Source organism: Phacochoerus africanus, chromosome 11 (assembly GCF_016906955.1).
Source record: "Phacochoerus africanus isolate WHEZ1 chromosome 11, ROS_Pafr_v1, whole genome shotgun sequence".
NCBI lineage: Eukaryota > Metazoa > Chordata > Mammalia > Artiodactyla > Suidae > Phacochoerus > Phacochoerus africanus.
The window spans coordinates 67,085,661-67,104,230 of record NC_062554.1 but is presented as its reverse complement, the minus strand read 5'-3'; the positions used below and the strand labels follow the sequence as shown (position 1 = coordinate 67,104,230).

The window sequence follows — 18,570 nt, the reverse complement described above, 5'->3', positions numbered from 1 at the left end:
TCTCTTTGAGTGAAGACTCAAGTTCGATACTCATCTTCCTAAAATTTGTGATTACACCACTCCTCCAACCTGTGTGCCACCTGCTTTCACACATACCCTCCTCCCACCTTATCCCACCCCAAAGCCCATAGGGTTGCTCATGACTTCAGCTCTGCCCAAAACTCAACAACATAATAGCAACTTTGTTTTTAACAATTAGTATTGAATTTATATTGAATGGGTCAGCCAGGTCTAAAAGTGTGAAGAAACAGAAATCTAAGGCTCAGAGGCATTCACACCACCCACTTCTCCATCACAGGGTCACCACCTGTTTGCTTGGGACTGAGGATTTTTCCAAGATGGACTTTCAGAACTAAAACTGGGAGAGTCCCAGGAAAACTGAGCATTGGCCGCCTTTGTTGGCTTCCCTTTTCTGTGCTTCCTAGAAGCCTCCTCTCCCTAACCACCTACCGTTAAGCCAGAGGGAGCTTTGGCAAAGTCAAGTTGCACCTGATGAAAAGCAGATGACTCACAGCTCACAGACATTTTCAAAAGTATTGAAATCTTTCCAAGGCAAAAAAATTGCAGGCTGTTGGTAAGTAGTACTTTGGTAGCTGTAGTGAATTGGTCATTTAGTGAAATCGATAAGAATCTGAAAATGCTAAACTATTGGCAAAAATGTAAATGGCTTTAACAAATTTTTAAATGACACTTTAAAGTAAAAATGTTCCCTAAAAGTATCTGTATTTGTACTTAAATTCATAAGAAAAATATATGCACTGGATTTATTAGGAAAAAAAGCCTTTATAAATACATTCACTAAAACAATAGTCAAAAGAACACTAAACCCCATGTGGTCACTCCATTGGACTGTCTTAACATAGTGCAAAAAACTACATTTTCATGACTATCTTCAATAGAAATATATTTGATTTTGAATATATTCTGAGGTTTTCAAATACTTTCTTGCTTTCTTACCTGTGTCCATCATTTGCTCTCCTGCCCTTTCCCCCATCAAATCTTACTCATTTTCCAGACACATTCAAATATGGGTCCAATCCTTCAGTCCAGCCTCCACATTCCGGTTACAATTGAGTGTTTGTAATCTATTCTAATTCTGACTTGGATTACAGCTAAAGTCAAAAGCCTGTCTTTCCCCTAAACCTCAAAATCCTTGCAGTGAGAGATTGTTTGAATTTAAATTCAAAAGTACCCAGGGAGTTCCTGTTGTGGCTCAGCAGGTTACGAACCCAACTAGTATCCATGAGGACACAGGTTCGATCCTTGGCCTCACTCAGTGGATTAAGGATCCAGCGTTGCTGCAAGCCACAGTGTAGGTCACAGATGCTGCTCCCACATTCCTGTGGCTGTGGCGTAGGCTGGCAGCTGCAGCTTTAATTCAACCCCTAGCTTGGGAACTTCCATATGCCACAGGTAAGGCCCAAAAAAGCAAGATAAATAAAAAGCACCCAGTGACAAAATATGTTTTAAAGGGAAAAAAATGTTTCATGTGCATTTCTATCCTTCAATTACTGTGTGTGTGGTCAGATTGTACTTGTCTTAAAGACAGGTATAGCCTTATTTTAATAAGAAACTAGAATGTGACTTTTACTGTAGGGGCCAAGATTCTCCTTCCTTATCTTTATTTATTTATTGTCTTTTTGCCTTTTCTTGAGCCACACCCACGGCATATGGAGGTTCCCAGGCTAGGGGTCCAATCAGAGCTGTAGCTGCTGGCCTACGCCAGAGACACAGCAACTCAGGATCCAAGCCGCGTCTGTGACCTACACCACAGCTCACGGCAACGCCAGATCTTTAACCCACTGAGCAAGGCCAGGGATCGAACCCACAACCTCATGGTTCCTAGTCAGATTCGTTAACCACTGAGCCATGACAGGAATGCCTATCCGTTCTTTAGATGAAGGACACTCAGGTTGTTTCCATTTCAGGGCCGTTATGAATAATTTCACTATGAATAATAATGTACATTTTTTTGTGTGTGGACACATGTTTTCATTTTGTTCTTGGGGGTGTACCTAGAAATAGAACTGCTGGATCGTATGGTAACTCTCTATCTGACATTTTGAGAAACTGCCAAAATGTTTTCCAAAATGACTGGATCATTTTACATTCCCACCAGCAGTTACAAAGGTTCCAGTTTCTCTGCATTCTCCCTATACACTTGTAATTGTCTGTCTTTTCTAATTTAGGCGTCCTAGTGAGTATGAAGTGGCACCTTATTGTGCATTTGATTTATATTTCTCTAATGACTAATGATGTTGAACATCTTTTTTGTGTGCTTATTTTATACATACATATACCTTCTTTAAAGAAATGACTATTAGGGAATTCCTGTTTTGGCTCAGCAGGTTAAGGACCCGATGTTGTCTCTGTGAGGAGGTGGGTTCAATCCCTGGCCTCACTTCGTGGGTTAAGGATCTGATGCTGCCACAAGCTGTGGCATAGGTCACAGGCTTGGCTCACATCCAGTGTTGCCGTGGCTGTGGTGAAGGCTGGAAGGTGCAGCTCTGATTTGACCCCTGGCCCAGCAACTTCCATATGCCTCAGGTGTGGCTGTGAAAAGAAGAAAAGAAATGACTGTTAAAATCATTTGTTCATTTTTAATTAGATTAATTGTTCTTCTATTGATGATTTGTAAGAGGTCTTTATAGATTCTGGATACAAGTCACTTGTCATCCAGTAGGCTTTCTATTTATTCTTGATAGTATCCTTTGAAGCACAAAAGTTTTTAATTTAGATGAAATCCAATTTATCTGTTTTTTTAATTTTGTGGCCTGTATATCTAAAAAACCATTGTCTAACCCAAGGTCATTAAAATGTACTCCTGTGTTTCTTCTAAGCGTTTTCTAGTGTTAGTTCTTCTACATAGGTTTAAGATCTATTTTGAGTTATTTTTTTTCTGCTTACTCTAGTTACTTTACTCTCATTCTCCTTTTACTGCCAGTCTAGTTCAGAATAGAAGGTAGCCCAAGAGAGGGGTGATTGAATGAATGAATTGGCAACCGAGATAGGCCTAGGGCACACTCAACCAAGGTAGGAGAGAATTTCAAGACAGAAGAGAACAAAGTCATTTATGGAAATCAAGGGAGAGAAAATTGATGAGGAAGACTACAGCTTGGCTTAACAGACTGAATAGAGGATTAACCTTTATTCTCAAATCTAAAGATTTTTACTCTCTGTGATTGTTGGCAGGTAGAGGAAGTCTCTAAGGAGAAACCCAAAAGTTTTGCTGAATGCAGACTCTGGATCTCTCATGTCCCACTTTCTCAGGGAACCATCCCTACCCTTCCAGGAAACCTGGCTTACTTCCTGCCTCTTCTCCCAGATGTGAGAGATAGGCAGAAAACCAGCCAACACACATATTTAGGAATCAGTAAAAATAACATCTTATACTCTTGATCTACTTTACAACTTATTTCATTGGCAGGCATTGAAATGACAATTAAGTCTTCTTCCAAAACTTATAAGTACTTTTCAAGTCATATATACTATTTTCTTTCTACCACAAAATATAGGAATCCTGAAAGGATTTCTGATGAAGAGATACTTGAGCCTTATCCTTTAAACCTGCTCTCCTCAAAGAGACAAAACATCAGCCTTTTCCCCAAGTAATCTGACTAATAAATTACTTACCCGCAGGTTTCTGAGCCAGAAGCAGAAGATTCTGTAGTGTTGCCTTGAATTGTATCTCTCAGAATGAGGTACCTCTCTATAACAGAATTTATCCTAACATCCTTGCCTTTCAATAAAGGCTCAACTGAAAAGCCTCTGAGTTTCAGCCACGTGATTGGTGGTTGGATGTCCAGGTGAAAACAAGCAGGAATAGATAAGAAGGAGCGGCAGTTTTATTGTTCCTGCCAATGATTAACTGCAGGAAAAAGTGGCCGAGTATATTTAATTTCCTCCTTCCCTTTAGCCAGTCCTCAACTGATAGCATGTAATAATGGTTCATTGTTTCCTTTGTTTATCCTTACCCAGTAGCAACAATTAGAAGAATGATTCAAATGACCTATTGGAAAGAAAAAAAAAAAAAAAACAGTGATCATTGGACAACCATATAGAGCTGGAGGCTAGGAAACATGGGCCTATAAGATCTTGTCCTGGAGCCTTGATCATTTTTGCTGAAAAATGAGAGTATTGAAACCTTCTCCTTCTAACTCAGAATATGCCAAAGATGAAGAGCGGGCTCTTACAATTGAGTTTAAACTACACATAAATAAAACCCACATTAACTCCAATCTTACCAGCAGTGATTTAGGTAGTAAATTTTAGGTGGGCCATGATGTTGGGGAAATTGAAGAGAGAAATTTCTTTTTTTTTTTTTTTTGTCTTTTTGCTATTTCTTGGGGTGCTCCCGTGGCATATGGAGGTTCCCAGGATAGGGGTCGAATCAGAGCTGTAGCCACCAGCCTACGCCAGAGCCACAGCAACTCGGGATCCGAGCCGCGTCTGCAACCTACACCCCAGCTCACGGCAACGCCGGATCGTTAACCCACTGAGCAAGGGCAGGGACGGAACCCGCAACCTCATGGTTCCTAGTCGGATTCGTTAACCACTGCACCACGGCGGGAACTCCGAAGAGAGAAATTTCTTAAGTGTATGTCACTTGCTCACTCATACTTGGGTTCCCCTGGATATAGGTTTTATTTAGCAAGTATTATGATGAGATCCAAATATTCAGTTGCAATGAATAAAGACAATTTCTAGGCCAGCACTCTGGAGTCAAACACAGAGATGTATTGAAAATCAATTTTTGAGCATTTTGTCATGTTTAAGGAAAAGCTATCAAAAGAGTATATAGGCTATCAAGAGATGACAAACACTAAATACATATAGGTATTGTGGATTATTCTCTCCATGCATTCTTTTTATAATATTAATAATTATATTGACAGTTACTAAGCCTGTCTTTGTATGAACATATGCTTACAACACTGATCTGTTAACTCTGAGGCGTGTACTATTATTCTCTCCATTTTATCCAAAATAAAGTTGAGAGAGAGTTTAGGTAACTGCTAACGGTCAGATAGATTTTAAATAGCACAGCCAAGATAAAAACCTGGGTTCGGAGAATTTATCTATAAAGGCTGAATATATACACTCTACAACCAGCGTGTGCACCAAAAGACATGTACAGAAATATTCATAGATGTGTTATAGCCAAAGAACTGAAACAAAGTAAATTCTATCCTTTATAAAATGGATAAGTAAAATGTAGGATGCTCACATGATGGAATAATATAGAGCAGTGACAATGAATGAACTATAGCTATAACACAACATGAATAAATCTCAGGAACATGAGCAAAAGAAGGCTGACTCAATATAATACATATGGCATGATCCCCTTTATAAAAAGAAATAAATCAACACGAAGCTATAATTAGGCATTTGTGCTTATTTTGTAAAACTCTAAATAACAGGAAGGAAGTGACCACTACACATCAAGAGAGGGGGGACACTTGAAAAAAGGTGATAGGGCAGTGATGGGATAAGGCACGAGGAAACAGGTTTGGAAAGAAGTTGTGACAGACAGGACTAGAGTCTTTCTGAAGTGAGTTAGATATATATTTTGGAGGCGGATAGAAACTGAAAAGATGAGAAATACTAGAATATCGAAGCAGCGTCTCCTCCATGCTGAGTCATAAACATATCTCTCCCTACATGTTTAGTTTCCAAACGCTTGAAAGATTTGGATTCAGAAGCGAGACTTGATTAAAACCAAGCACTTCGGAAGTTCAATTGTACTCTAAAACCAAATTTGTTGCTGGCAATTAAAATATGATACAAATGTTTTTAAATATTTATATCCTCAAATATTATCCATAGCAAGAGTGTTCTGACAATACGTCAGATCCTCTCAAGGCTTTGCAGTTTCAACCTGAGAGTAGTTATGCACTTGCTGATGAGAGCTCCTGTATTTTCTTCTTTATAACAAAACTTCAGATGTAAGGGTAAGAAGCCCCAGTCCATTGCAGCTGATTCTCATTTTGTCCCTTTGTTATTTTCTTCACTATCTACTTTTCCAGCATTTCCTCCTCCGTGGATCTAACCATAGGCAATCCCTGAAGTTTGCTTTTATCTACTGATTTTCTGTTTTTTATTTTTTTATTAAAGTAAAGTTGAGAAGTTCCCGTCGTGGCTCAGTGGTTAACAAATCCGACTAGGACCATGAGGTTGTAGGTTCGATCCCTGGCCTTGTTCAGTGGGTTAACGATCCGACGTTGCCGTGAGCTGTGGTGTAGGCTGCAGACGCAGCTCGGATCCTGCATTGCTGTGGCTCTGGCGTGGGCCAGTGGCTACAGCTCTGATTAGACCCCTAGCCTGGGAACATCCATATGCCGTGAGAGCGGCCCAAGAAATAGCAAAAAGACAAAAAATAAAATAAAATAAATTAAAAAAATAAAGTTGATTTACAGTGTTCTGTCAGTTTCTGCTGTAGAGCAAACTGAACTAGTTTTATACATATATATACATATACGTGTGTGTGTATATATGTATATACACACGTATACATTCTTTTCTTTATATTATCTTCCACCACGTTCTATCGTAAGTAATTGGATATAGTTCCCTGTGCTATACAGCAGGACCTCATTGCTTATCCATTCTAAATGTAATAGTTTGCATCTACTGAGTTTCCATTTTTAAATAAGTCTCTTGAAAGTACTTTAAACATCCATGAAGAGTCTCATACTTTGGGGGTATAAAGCTTATAATCGCGAAAACAAAGGGAAAACATGTTTTACTCAAGTATAATTTTTACTGCACTGGTATATCAAACACTATTAAGTAAATAGAAAGGATAATAAAAAGATATCAAAACAATTAAAGCATAGATAACAAGTTCAGATTTCATGCCTTAAATAGAAAACACTTCTTCACAAATCATTCCGAAAGAGAACTATCAGATAAAAACACGAACAAGGAGCAAGGAGGTCAAAAAACAAAACATTTCATAGGGGAGGTTAACCTATGAGCAGTTCATCCATTAGGTTCCCTGGGAAAGACTTTGGGATGGAAGCTGCAGGCAGGTGATTCATTAAGGAGTCCTTTCAGGAACAAAGCCTGAGCCAGGCAGTGGCCAGGACTGGGGGGTGGGAAAGTCTGAGCAGGGAAACCGGAAGCCTCAGCAGATCCCCAGGGCGCTGTAAAGCTGGATGGCCTGTCCAAGATGTCCGAGATTTGGTCAAGCGAGCTGGGCCTTTGAACCACTGTGTCAACCTGTGAGTGGTTGTAGACTGCCCTCAAAGAGAGGTTGCAAATTTGAGTGAGGCCCTTCCCCCCAAATGCCTTGTGGTGGTTAAAATACAGACTCCCAGGCTTCATCCCCCAAATAAATGCATCTGGTAAGCCTTCAAGGATCTGAATTATTATTGAAATGCTCCCGCTGATTCCCATAAACAACAAATTAGGGAACCGTTTGTCTAACAGAGATGACGTTTATTCATTTCTCTATGTATTCAACAGTCCATATTTTTTCTTTTTTGTCTTTTTTTTTTTTTTTTTTGTCTTTTTGCCATTTGTTGGGCCGCTCCTGCGGCATATGGAGGTTCCCAGGCAAGGGGTCTAATCGGAGCTGCAGCCACCAGCCTACGCCAGAGCCACAGCAACACGGGATCCGAGCCACATCTGCGACCTACACCACAGCTCACGGCAACACTGGATCCTTAACCCGCTGAGCAAGGCCAGGGATCAAACCTGCAACCTCATGGTTCCTGGTCGGATTTGTTGACCACTGAGCCACGATGGGAACTCCAACAATCCATATTTTTTCAAAACAGAGCTTTAGTACCTGTGTGCCTGGATATCAGTAGCTTAATTCCTTGCAAAAGTATCAATCTCAACTTCTGTCTTAATAGATCAACTCGGTTCTTATAAAAGGCTATATTTTTGGCTATTGGAAGACTAGCTTTGCAATTAGTGATGGTGTCATCCATGATGTTATTCTTGGTTTCTTATAAAATAACCCAATGAGATAAAATTTAATTTTCTATTTTAATATTACATATTTTATTTTTTAATGATTTTAATTTTTTCTCCATCATAGCTGGTTTAAAATGTTCTGTCAATTTTCTACAGTACAGCAAGGTGACCCAGTCACACCTACGTATATACATTATTTTTCTGACATTATCGTGCTCCATCATAAGTGACTAGATATAGTTTCCAGTGCTATACAGCAGGATCTCATTGCTTATCCACTCCAAAGGCAATAGTCTCCATCTATTAACCCCATGTCCCCAGTCAATCCCACTCCTTTCCCCTCCCTCTCCCCCTTAATAAGAACAAATAAGCTCCTCTTTCAGAAATACGCTTAGTTTTATCAACCAACAGGAAACATATAATCACTGTATTTCCCATTTTTCCTTAACTAAAAATTAAAAAAAAAATTACAAAATTTAGATTATAGATTTATATTATAAATCTAATTATAAATTTAGATTATAAATCTAAATTTTCATAAATTTGTTGCCATTCTTCCAGCATTTCTTTCTTTGTAGATTTAACTCTAGGCAATTTTTGAGGGATTTCAACTTTACATTTTTATTTTAGCAACTTTAAGTTATATATCCTGTGTCAGTTATCAATGTATTGCCCTTTGGCTCTAAATTCACCATGTATTACAGGCAGTTCTGTGATAAATGAACAGAATTCCTTTCAACATTTCCTCTTTTCAGTGAGCATGATGCTAAATTCTCCCAGTAGAGGGTGCTAGAGGAACACTGTAGGAAGAAGTCACTCCTGCTGCTTCTCAGTGGCTTAGCAGTGGGAGCAGGAGGATATCCAGTGGCACACTGCCCTTGCCCTGTGTCCAGATTGTACATCCTATGGTAATTTTGCAGCCCTGAACTGGCCTGGCCACCCCCTTCCTGTGGTTCACCTGACAGGGGTGCTATGCCAGGCCTCTGCCACATCAGCCCTCCATCTGCATGCCTGCATACCTGGCCACCAGCTGCTATGAGCCTTGCACCCCACCTCTGTCTTGTAGGCTTGCTATCGTGTCCCCTGTCACTCTGCACACCTGCGCTCCTGGCCACCATCTGCAGTTCACTTTACAGAGAAAGAACGCTCTAGCGTCCCTAGGCTGGCTGCAGCTCACTTATGCTCTGCCTGCATCCTTAAGGGTTGGTGTCTACAGACCAGCTCTGGTCCAGGCAACTTAGTGAACTCCTCTGGCATCTAGAAGGTTGTAATGATTCTTTTTCCAGTGATACCTAAACCCAAGCATTGGAAAAGGGCCCCTTTTTGAGATTTGCCTTGAGTTCTTTCCCATAGCCCTAGGGAACCACATAAGAGTTTTCTTATCACCTATAGTTTCTCTTCTAACACAATTTAATAATTCTTTATATTCAATTTCCCCTGTTTAAATCATTGCGTGATTTACATCTTCTGATTGAACCCAGACTGATACATGCTAAAAGTGGTTGTAATTTAAAGCTTATAATACCCAAGTTTCTATGGTATTGAGCTAGATGACATCTAATGGTTGTAAGAAAAAATATTTTTTGGAAATAAATTTCAATTGCATAAATCCATTTAGAATATTTAAATATTTTTGAATAAATATATTTTGAATAAAATATAGTTAAATATATTTTACATTTTGATGCGAGATCATCATTTCTTTAAATCCACAAACAGGCTCATTATCAGTTCAGAAATTGATTATTTACCTACAATTGGTGAAAACAGGACTAGGAAGAATAACTCCTGGATTCAGAGGAATTTTAGAAAATAACATCCCTTCTTTAGCTCCCATGAATACAAAGTGACAGTACCATCAACACAGTCTCACTTTAGTAAAAGTTTTTCATGACAGAGCCTCTGGTTTACCAATTTCCTTCTCCCCCTGTTTATTAAAACTAGACTAAAAATAATGCACTTAGTTGTAATTTATTTTCCTGTGGTCAGAGGGTAATTTCAGCGGAGGTTCTGTAGTTGACTTCTCTTTGGCTGAACTAAAGGTTAGCACCAAATTAACATTTCATAGAACTGTATACACTTTTTTACTCATGGTATAAATACTCAGCACTGCTGTGAGCAAACTTCTGAGGGAAAGACAAAGATGACCTAATCACAGTGGAAGGGAAAACATCTCATTAAAACTAGGAGACCCATATAAATAAAGCAATTATTTCAGGAATGTTCTCTTGATGTTGATAATACAAAGTCACGTGATGGAAATAGGCTGAGGAGTGGAGGGAGGAAACAGAATTCAAAGAGATTGTAGAAGCAGTCATCTCCTCATCTTGGATGGCAGAGGTTCAAGTTGTAAATAAGCAGGCAGGAGAACAGAGGCTCTTTCTCTGGAGAAACTGGACAACAACAGAGGGGACACTAAAAATCACTAATATGGGGGGATTAGTGACATCCTATACATGTCAGGAAATAGGACACCCAAAAGTTCAGTGGCTCAAACCAGATGGAAATTAATTTGTTTTTCATGAAATCAAGGCATAAGGGCAATTAGGATGATTAGCAGTTCTGTTCACATGGTCAGCCAAGGACCAAGTCCCCTCAGGCGTGGGATTGCGGGATCATATGGCAGTTTGTTTTATTTATTTATTTATTCATTTATTTTTTGTCTTTTTAGGGCCACACCCAAGGCATATGGAGTTTTCAGGCTAAGGATTGAAATAGAGCTGTAGCTGCTGGCTTATGCCACAGCCACAGTAACACCAGATCCAAGCCACATCTGCAACCTATACCACAGCTCATGGCAATGCTGGATCCTTAACCCACTGAGCAAGGTCAGGGATCAAACCTGCATCCTCATGGATGCTAGTCAGATTTGTTTCCACTGAGCTACAATGGGAACTCCGGTAGTTTTATATTTAGTTTTCTGAGGAATCTCCATACTGTTTTCCATAGTGGTTGTACCAGTTTACATTCCCACCAACAGTGTAGGAGGGTTCTCTCTTCTCCACACCCTCCCAGCATTTATTTGTAGACTTACTGATGATGGTCATTCTGACTGATAATGAAGTTGGACATCAATGTGGTTTTGACTTGCATATACCTAATAATTAGTGATGTTGAGCATTTTTTCATGTGCCTCTTGGCCATCTGTATGTCTTCTTCGGAAAAATGTCTATTTAGGTCTTCTCCCCATTTTTCAATTGGGTTGTTTGTTTTTTGGCTGTTCAGTTGTATAAGCTGTTTTCATGAGATTAAGCCCTTGTCAGTTGCATCATTTGAAACTATTTTCTCCCATTCTGTAGATTGTCTTTTACAGTTTTTTTTTTTAATGGTTTATTTTGCTGTGCAAAAACTTGTAAGTTTGATTAGGTCCCATTGGTTTATTTTTGTCTTTATTTCTATTGTTTTGAGAGGACCTGTTCATTCTCCATATCTGTAAGTCTGTCAAGCACCTTCTCTTCTAAGAGAGTGACCAGGAAACCGCACTCACTGGAAAGTTGCTCCAAGGGAGGCTCTAGCTGAAGAGCAATGTGTCCTGCTGATATTTAAAATGTCTGCTTGGGAGTTCCTGTCGTGGCTCAGTGGTTAATGAATCCGACTAGGAACCATGAGGTTGCAGGTTCGGTCCCTGCCCTTGCTCAGTGGGTTAACGGTCCGGCGTTGCCGTGAGCTGTGGTGTAGGTTGCAGACGCGGCTCGGATCCCGCGTTGCTGTGGCCCTGGCGTAGGCCGGTGGCTGCAGCTCCGATTCAACCCCTATCCTGGGAACCTCCATATGCCACGGCAGCAGCCCAAGAAATAGCAAAAAAAAAAAAATAAAATAAAAATAAAAAACAAATAAAATAAAATAAAATGCTGCTTGGAGAACAGATTTGTGGTTGCCAAGGTGGAAGGGGGAGGGAGTGGGATGGATTAGGAGCTTGGGGTTAATGGATGCAAACTATTGCTTCTGGAATGGATTAGCAATGAGATCCTACTGTGTAGCACTGGGAACTCTGTCTAGTCACTTATGATGGAGCATGAAAATGTGAGAAAATAGAATGTGTGCATGTATGTGTAACTGGGTCACCATGCTGTACAGTAGAAAAAATTTGTATTGGGTAAATAATTTTTAAAAATTAAATTAAAAAATAAATTAAATGGTGGAAGTGGTTCTGTTTCTTAAAATTAAAAAAAGGCTTAATATAACAAAACAATTAGCAGTCTATGTTATAACAACAATTTAATTTAAAACGTCTCACTGTCCCACCAGTCTGCAAGTAAGTCTACTGTTAGTAAAATTTGTTCATATACATGAATTTTAAATTAGAGTAGTCAGGCCTCATGCTTCAGAAAGAATTGACCAATGATTACTAACAAAGGTTTGCAGGAAGCAAAATAACACTTCTCTATTACAAATAGATGCATGGAGACAAGCATTCATCTAAGTAGAAAGAACAGCATTTCTTTTTTACTATTATTAAGCATGCACATACGGCATATGGAAGTTCCCAGGGTCAAGGATTGAATCCAAGCCACATCTGTGAACTACACTGCAGCTGTGGCAATGCTAGATCCTTTAACCCACTGCTCCAGGCCAGGAATTGAACCCGCACCTCTACAGTGACACAAGCTCCTGCAGTAGGATTCTTAACCCACTGTGCCATAGTGGGAACTCCCATGATACTTTTTTTTTTTTTTAAGCAAAGAATAAAAATCTTTTGGAAAATGTCATAAAGTGTTCTTAAAGGAAATTGGAAAATTCAACAAAAGGGTTGAAACATAAAGACAGGAAAATTTCCTAAGAAGTGTGTCAAGTGTTGGGGGTAAGAATGAAGACAGAATACACAACAAAAGTAGATAATCAACAATGAGATCCTGGGAGTTCCCATTGTGGCTCAGTGGTTAACGAATCCAACTAGGAACCATGAGGTTGCGGGTTCGATCCCTGCCCTTGTTCAGTGGGTTAACGATCCGGCGTTGCTGTGAGCTGTGGTTTAGGTCACAGACACGGCGTGGATCCCGCATTGCTGTGGCTCTGGCGTAGGCCGGTGGCTACAGCTCTGATTGGACCCCTACCCTGAGAACCTCCATATGCCATGGGAGTGGCCCAAGAAATGGCAAAAAGACAAAAAAAAAAATGAGATTCTGTAGACCTGTTGGACTTCTATAAAGAGAAAACAGTGAAGAAACATTGAAGAAACTATTTTAAGAAAATTTCTCAATCACAAGAATATGTGTTTACAGACTAAAAGGGTTCATCAAGAACAGTCAGGATAAAGAAATAAAATATAGTAAACTGCATTAACCTGATATTTTGGTTCAAAACCTCATCATGGGTGCTGAGTTTTTCTCCAAAAGCTTCCAGATTTTAGTGGGGGGAATAATCAGGTCAGAAGTCAGGATGTCTTCTGACATTTCAATAACTGTACAGTGAGTATATAAGACAGTGGAGATATTCCCTTAAAATGAGAGGAAAATTTATTTTTAACCTAGCCTTCTACATCCAGCCAAGTGTGAAAATGAAGACAGTTTCAAATATGCCAAGACAAAATTTTCACTTCCTGAGCGTCACTTCTCAGTCAGTCCCCAAAGGATGGGCTTTAGTAAAATGAAAACTCAAGAGGAAAATGTGGATCTAAGAACCAGAGAAAGTCACAAAAGTGAGCCTGCAGGTGTGTGAGCATCCACTGTGCGCTGAAATGTGTAGCAGATGCCGTCAAATCTTGTCTGTACCACCACAGGGCCCTACACTTTCAGCACAGTCTGGCCAACTTATAGCTGCCAGTTCTGTTTCCTTTTGCCCAGGCTTTTCCAGAGCTCTTTAAAGCTACTCTGATTTTTACTCAGCAGGACAAAAGGGAGGTAAGTAACACTTCCCAGAAGTAGCTCCCCGCTGACAACTGATGGAAGTTAGCATGTCACTACCCCAGCTCCCTCACCTTTGGGTGATTACTCCAAGATGTGAGTTCAGCATCTTTACCAGTTCCCTCTGGGGTTAGGCTCCTGGATGTTGCTTGATAACACATCCCTTATTGGCTGCCTTTCCTTCCCTGTCTGCCCTAAACTTAAATTTTGGGTACACGAGTTCCTGGTGGCTCAGCATGTTAAGGACCCAATATTGTCACTGCTGAGGCTCGGATCGCTGCTGTGGCGCATGTTCAATCCCTGTCCCAGAATTCTATATGCAGCAGGCACAGATAAAAAAAAATTTTTTTTAATTTTTTGTATAAAACATCCAAGACCCCTTCCTTCTTCTCACTCAAACCTTAAATGAGCAGCAGGTTAAGAAAGTTTCTCTCTTATAAATTCTGAAAAACCTTCTAAGCTTTCTCTACTCATATACATTCCTATAGCATCTTCCACTCTCTTAGATTATTTGTTTGATGATGAATGTTAAAATGACAGTCATAGTACACATGGCACTGGAACAATAAGAGTACACAATGATGCAATTCTATTCACAGTGTATGAGGCACCCGTGGGGCTCATGCTATGTATTCATATCCCAAATCAAAACAGATAAATCAATATTTACTACAGTAAATTGGTAATTTTAGTTGTTTTGCAGGCAGTGTAAGCAAATATTTGATTTGTGAGATTCGGCGAATGAAGAACTAAACAGCTTACTCTAAAAAAATGAAGGGAATTATGTTATGGGCAACAAACGCCAATGGTTGCAAGAGTCTAAAAGAGGTAAATGATGTATTTGAGAAGAGGAGAAGGGATAGGCTGGAACAACAGGTTGACAGAGAAAAAGCAACCAGAGAAGATGTCATCTGTGCTCTGCCCACAACCCTACGCTGGAGGTTCCCACAAGCAGCGCCACTACCCCTGTCTCTGTGTCTGATGTCTCATTACCCGCCCCAATAGCTGGCAGTGTGGGTCAGATGTGCTTGGGTGTAAGTGCTTCTAGAGCAAGTCTTTACAGTGAGAGGAGAGAACTGGTGAATAAATACCAGGTCTTCCTCCTTAGAAAGACAACTTAGCATTGTGTTCCACCTGCTCTCAGAGGGCAGTCAGCATGATTGAGCTTCTTTTTTGCAATGGCAAAGACTTTCTCAATAATGCTCCTTCTTGAGGCTGTCCTTCCTTCCCCATTTTATTTCCCCCATTCAATCATGGTGCTGTCTGGGGTACCTCCCAAGGAAAGTAGATCCCCATTTGTTTTGGGAGAAATCCCAAATAAACATCAACCAAAAGAAATTCCTAGGAATAGAACCAGGCAAATAGCTTTAAGACCATGGGTCCACATTAGCCTCCATGTTAAGTAGGTTTCTCCAGCAGTTCAAATCTCCCTGGTATGTCTAAGGTTAGTGAAAGTCTGCTACACACCATGGCTTCATTAGAGCACGTTTCAGGAAATTAAAAGAAGTCAATATTCCCCCATAGAGTTCTGTGTACAAAAGAGAGAAGGGACAACCAAAGGAGCTGAGATATGGATGAGAGATTTCAGGGGATGCAAGAACTAGAGGAAGTAGTGAGTAGAAGAAACAAAAGTCTCCAAATAGCCTGAGGCATAAATATGATTAATATGAGTTTTCTCCTCATATGGAAGGTAGTTGCTTGGGCCATTTTTACTTTCTGTTACAAAAAAATAAGAATGAAAACAGATTGAGGTCTTGGGAGCACACAGGTAGCTCAGGCTTTCAGAGATTGTTCTCTGAGGATGGAATCAGGTGGTCATACACAGATACAAATCCCCTTCTGGTGAGCAAAAGTCAAGAGGGAGCATTAGTGAGGCAGGGGCCAAGTGCATGGGGGTTTAGAAAAAAGCATGTCTGCTTCAAATCAGAGCAATGGACCAGGCTTTTGGTACTTAATCTAAATACTGAGCACCTGAGAGATCCGTGCATGTGGAACTGTGGAGTAAAAGGTCAAGAGAAATGTCTTAGTATGAACTCATGTCCATATACCCAAGGTCCTTACAATAAAATAAATGTATTAACTTCATATGTGGGTTTGTTCATGGACCTCATTCCACCGAGTCCTAATTACAATGAAAACAAAATCTTCTTAATATGTAAATTTTTAATTTTAAAAATGTGTATTCCGTGTCAAGAAAAGCAAAAATATGAATCAGAAGCTGATCAATAAGGCTACAGTCTCAAAACAGTAATGATTAACAAATGATACCTTCTGGATAATAATTATCATAAATGATAGTGTAAAAGAGAGAATATGGTTGATAAACTGAAATTATCCATATTAGATTAAAGGTGTCAAGGTACATTTCTCCTCCATCTCTTGGGAAAAATTACACTGATGACTCAAGATCGGCTTTCTCGTCTATCTGTAGCTTCAGTAGTTTAATTTCCAAGGACAGCTTATACAGCTCCAGGGCCAATTTTATCTCCTCCGGGTTTGGGAGACACTGCATGAGTTTTTTGCCTTCATGCACTTGCTCACAGTCTTCAGGGTACTCCTAAAGGAGAGATAGGTGGTGAGTGGGCTGGAAAGGCTACTCTCTCAAAAATGAGGGAGAGGTGGTTCCTGCTGACAAAGGAGGGGCCAGAGATTAGGACCAAGACCCACCCCAGGACTGGTGGTGAGCAGGGAAACCAAGAAAACCTCAGGTCCCACCATCATCTCCTTCAGCAGGATCCAGCTCTGCTCTGAGACAGCCTCCCAGAAAGCCTCTGGGGGGACAGAGACTATTTCTGCTGACCATCCAGAAATGCAACAACAGTACGTTATACAGTACGTTATACAGTTATAAAGTGAAGGCAGGAAGGAGTCAGAACGCCCAGGTCTCTGAGACACTCCAATCCAAAGAGGTTCAGTTTTTCCCTGTTTCTCAAGGGACAGCAGGAAAACTTGCCACTCCTATCTGACCAGGGGGCTTCAAGGCAAAAATGAGAGGTCCTTTGAAGGACCCAGAAATGAAGCCTGCTGAGTAAGACATCCCCTTTCCCAACAGGACAGTTCTTTGGGGAAGGCACCCATTTTGAGTTTGACAGCACAGAAACTTCCTTGGATTGTGCCACTTACCCATTCACACTTGGGCACCTGTGGGTGCCAGGTTCTGTCTTCTGTGCAAGTGATATTTTGGGGACCAACCAAACCATAGCCAGAGTCACACTGGACGGTGATAATTTCAGACTCAATATATTCATCTTGATCCACAGATAACTTTCCATGATCTATCACTGGCTTCAGACACTTAGCTACAAAGAAAACATAATTTTAAGCAATCTGTAAATGTAAGAGAAAATATATGAGTCTAGGGCATTAAGAATGAACTATATTTAAGTGCTGCTAATTGTTTTACCTATACTTTATCTTGAAAATAAATATAATATTCATCAACATATTTATTGAGCATTGGCTATAGATCAGACTTTGGGCTGAGACTTTATGTGATTATCTCATTTAAGTCTCCCTCTTTTGTCAAGGACAAAGTGAGTTACAGAGAGGTTAAGTTACTTCCCCAAGGACATAACACTTTTAAATAACGTGACAGAGATACAGAAGAGAGAAGATGGCAGAGTAGGACTTCAGTTAGCCTCCTCTGATGAAAACACCAAAATTACAAGTAACTGTCAAAAAATAGACTGGAAGCTACAAAACAAGGTGTCCTACCCCCAAAAGACAAAGAAGAAACTACAACACGACAGTGGGGGTGGGGGGGCGCTTTCAGAATATAAGCAAATCCCATACCCATAAGGTGGGTGACACAGAAGCTGGAAAATAACTATATCACAGAGGCTCTCCCACAGGAGTGAGAGTTCTGAACTCCATCTCAGAATTCCCAGCCCTCAGCCCAGCATTGGGAAGAGGACCCCCCAGGGCATTTTGCTCATTGAAGGTCAGCCTGATTACAGGAGCTCCACAGGACTGGGGAAAGAGACTCCACTCTTGGAGGGTGCAGACTAGGTATATGCTCTGGTGCCCATAACACAGCAGGGACTCCATATAGGTCATGCAAGGTTTCTTGAGAAAATAGAGGTCAGCTGTGGCTAACTTTGGGGGCAGGACACTGGAGGCAGAAGTCCCAGTGAATAATCATCAGCATGAGCTCCTCTGGAGGCTGCCATTTTGGAAAACTCCGGCCTCACCCAAATATAACCTGCAGGCACTGGGGCTCCCCACCCATCAACAGATTGCCTACGTAAAGTTTTCCTAGGCACACAGTTGTCTTTAATCACACTCCTCAACATGGCCCTGTCTGCAAGAGGGATGAGACCCAGCTCCACCCAATAGTGGACAGGCTCCAGTCCTTCCTATCAGGAAGCCGACACAAGCCCCTGGATCAATTTCACCCACTAGGGATTAGTCACCATAAGCAAGAGGAGTTACAACCCTACAGCATGCAGAAAGCAGATCACAAACACAGAAAGCAAGACAAAATGAAACAGCAGAGAAATACACTCCAGATGAAAGAACAAGAAAAAAAAAAAAAAACAAGAACAACTAAGTGAAGAGGAGATAGAAAACCTACCTGAAAAAGACTTCAGAATAGTGGTAGTAGGGAGGATCCAAGATCTCAGGAAAAATTGGAGGCAAAGATTGAGAAACTATAAGAAATGTTTAAAAAAGATATAGATGATTTAAGGGACAGAAATGAGTAATAAATTAACTGAAATGAAAAATACACCAGAAGGGGAGTTCCCATTGTAGCTTAGCTAGTTAAGAACCTGACTAGTATCTGTGAGGATGCAGATTCAAT

The 18,570-nt window shown here is 40.4% G+C and overlaps 1 protein-coding gene across 2 annotated transcripts in view; it reads right to left on the bottom strand.

The window, feature by feature from the left end:
- Positions 1-16,083: 16,083 nt before the first annotated feature.
- The window catches only part of C4BPA (complement component 4 binding protein alpha), a 47,074-nt gene continuing 44,587 nt past the window's right edge, over positions 16,084-18,570 (bottom strand). For both annotated transcript variants that reach the window (XM_047753218.1, XM_047753219.1), the window contains exons 11-12: positions 16,893-17,068; positions 16,084-16,326 (exon numbers count right to left, since the gene is read on the bottom strand). In XM_047753218.1, coding sequence (XP_047609174.1) covers positions 16,159-16,326; positions 16,893-17,068 — 344 coding nt within the window. In that variant the 3' untranslated portion in view covers positions 16,084-16,158. The remainder of the gene's footprint in view (positions 16,327-16,892; positions 17,069-18,570) is intronic.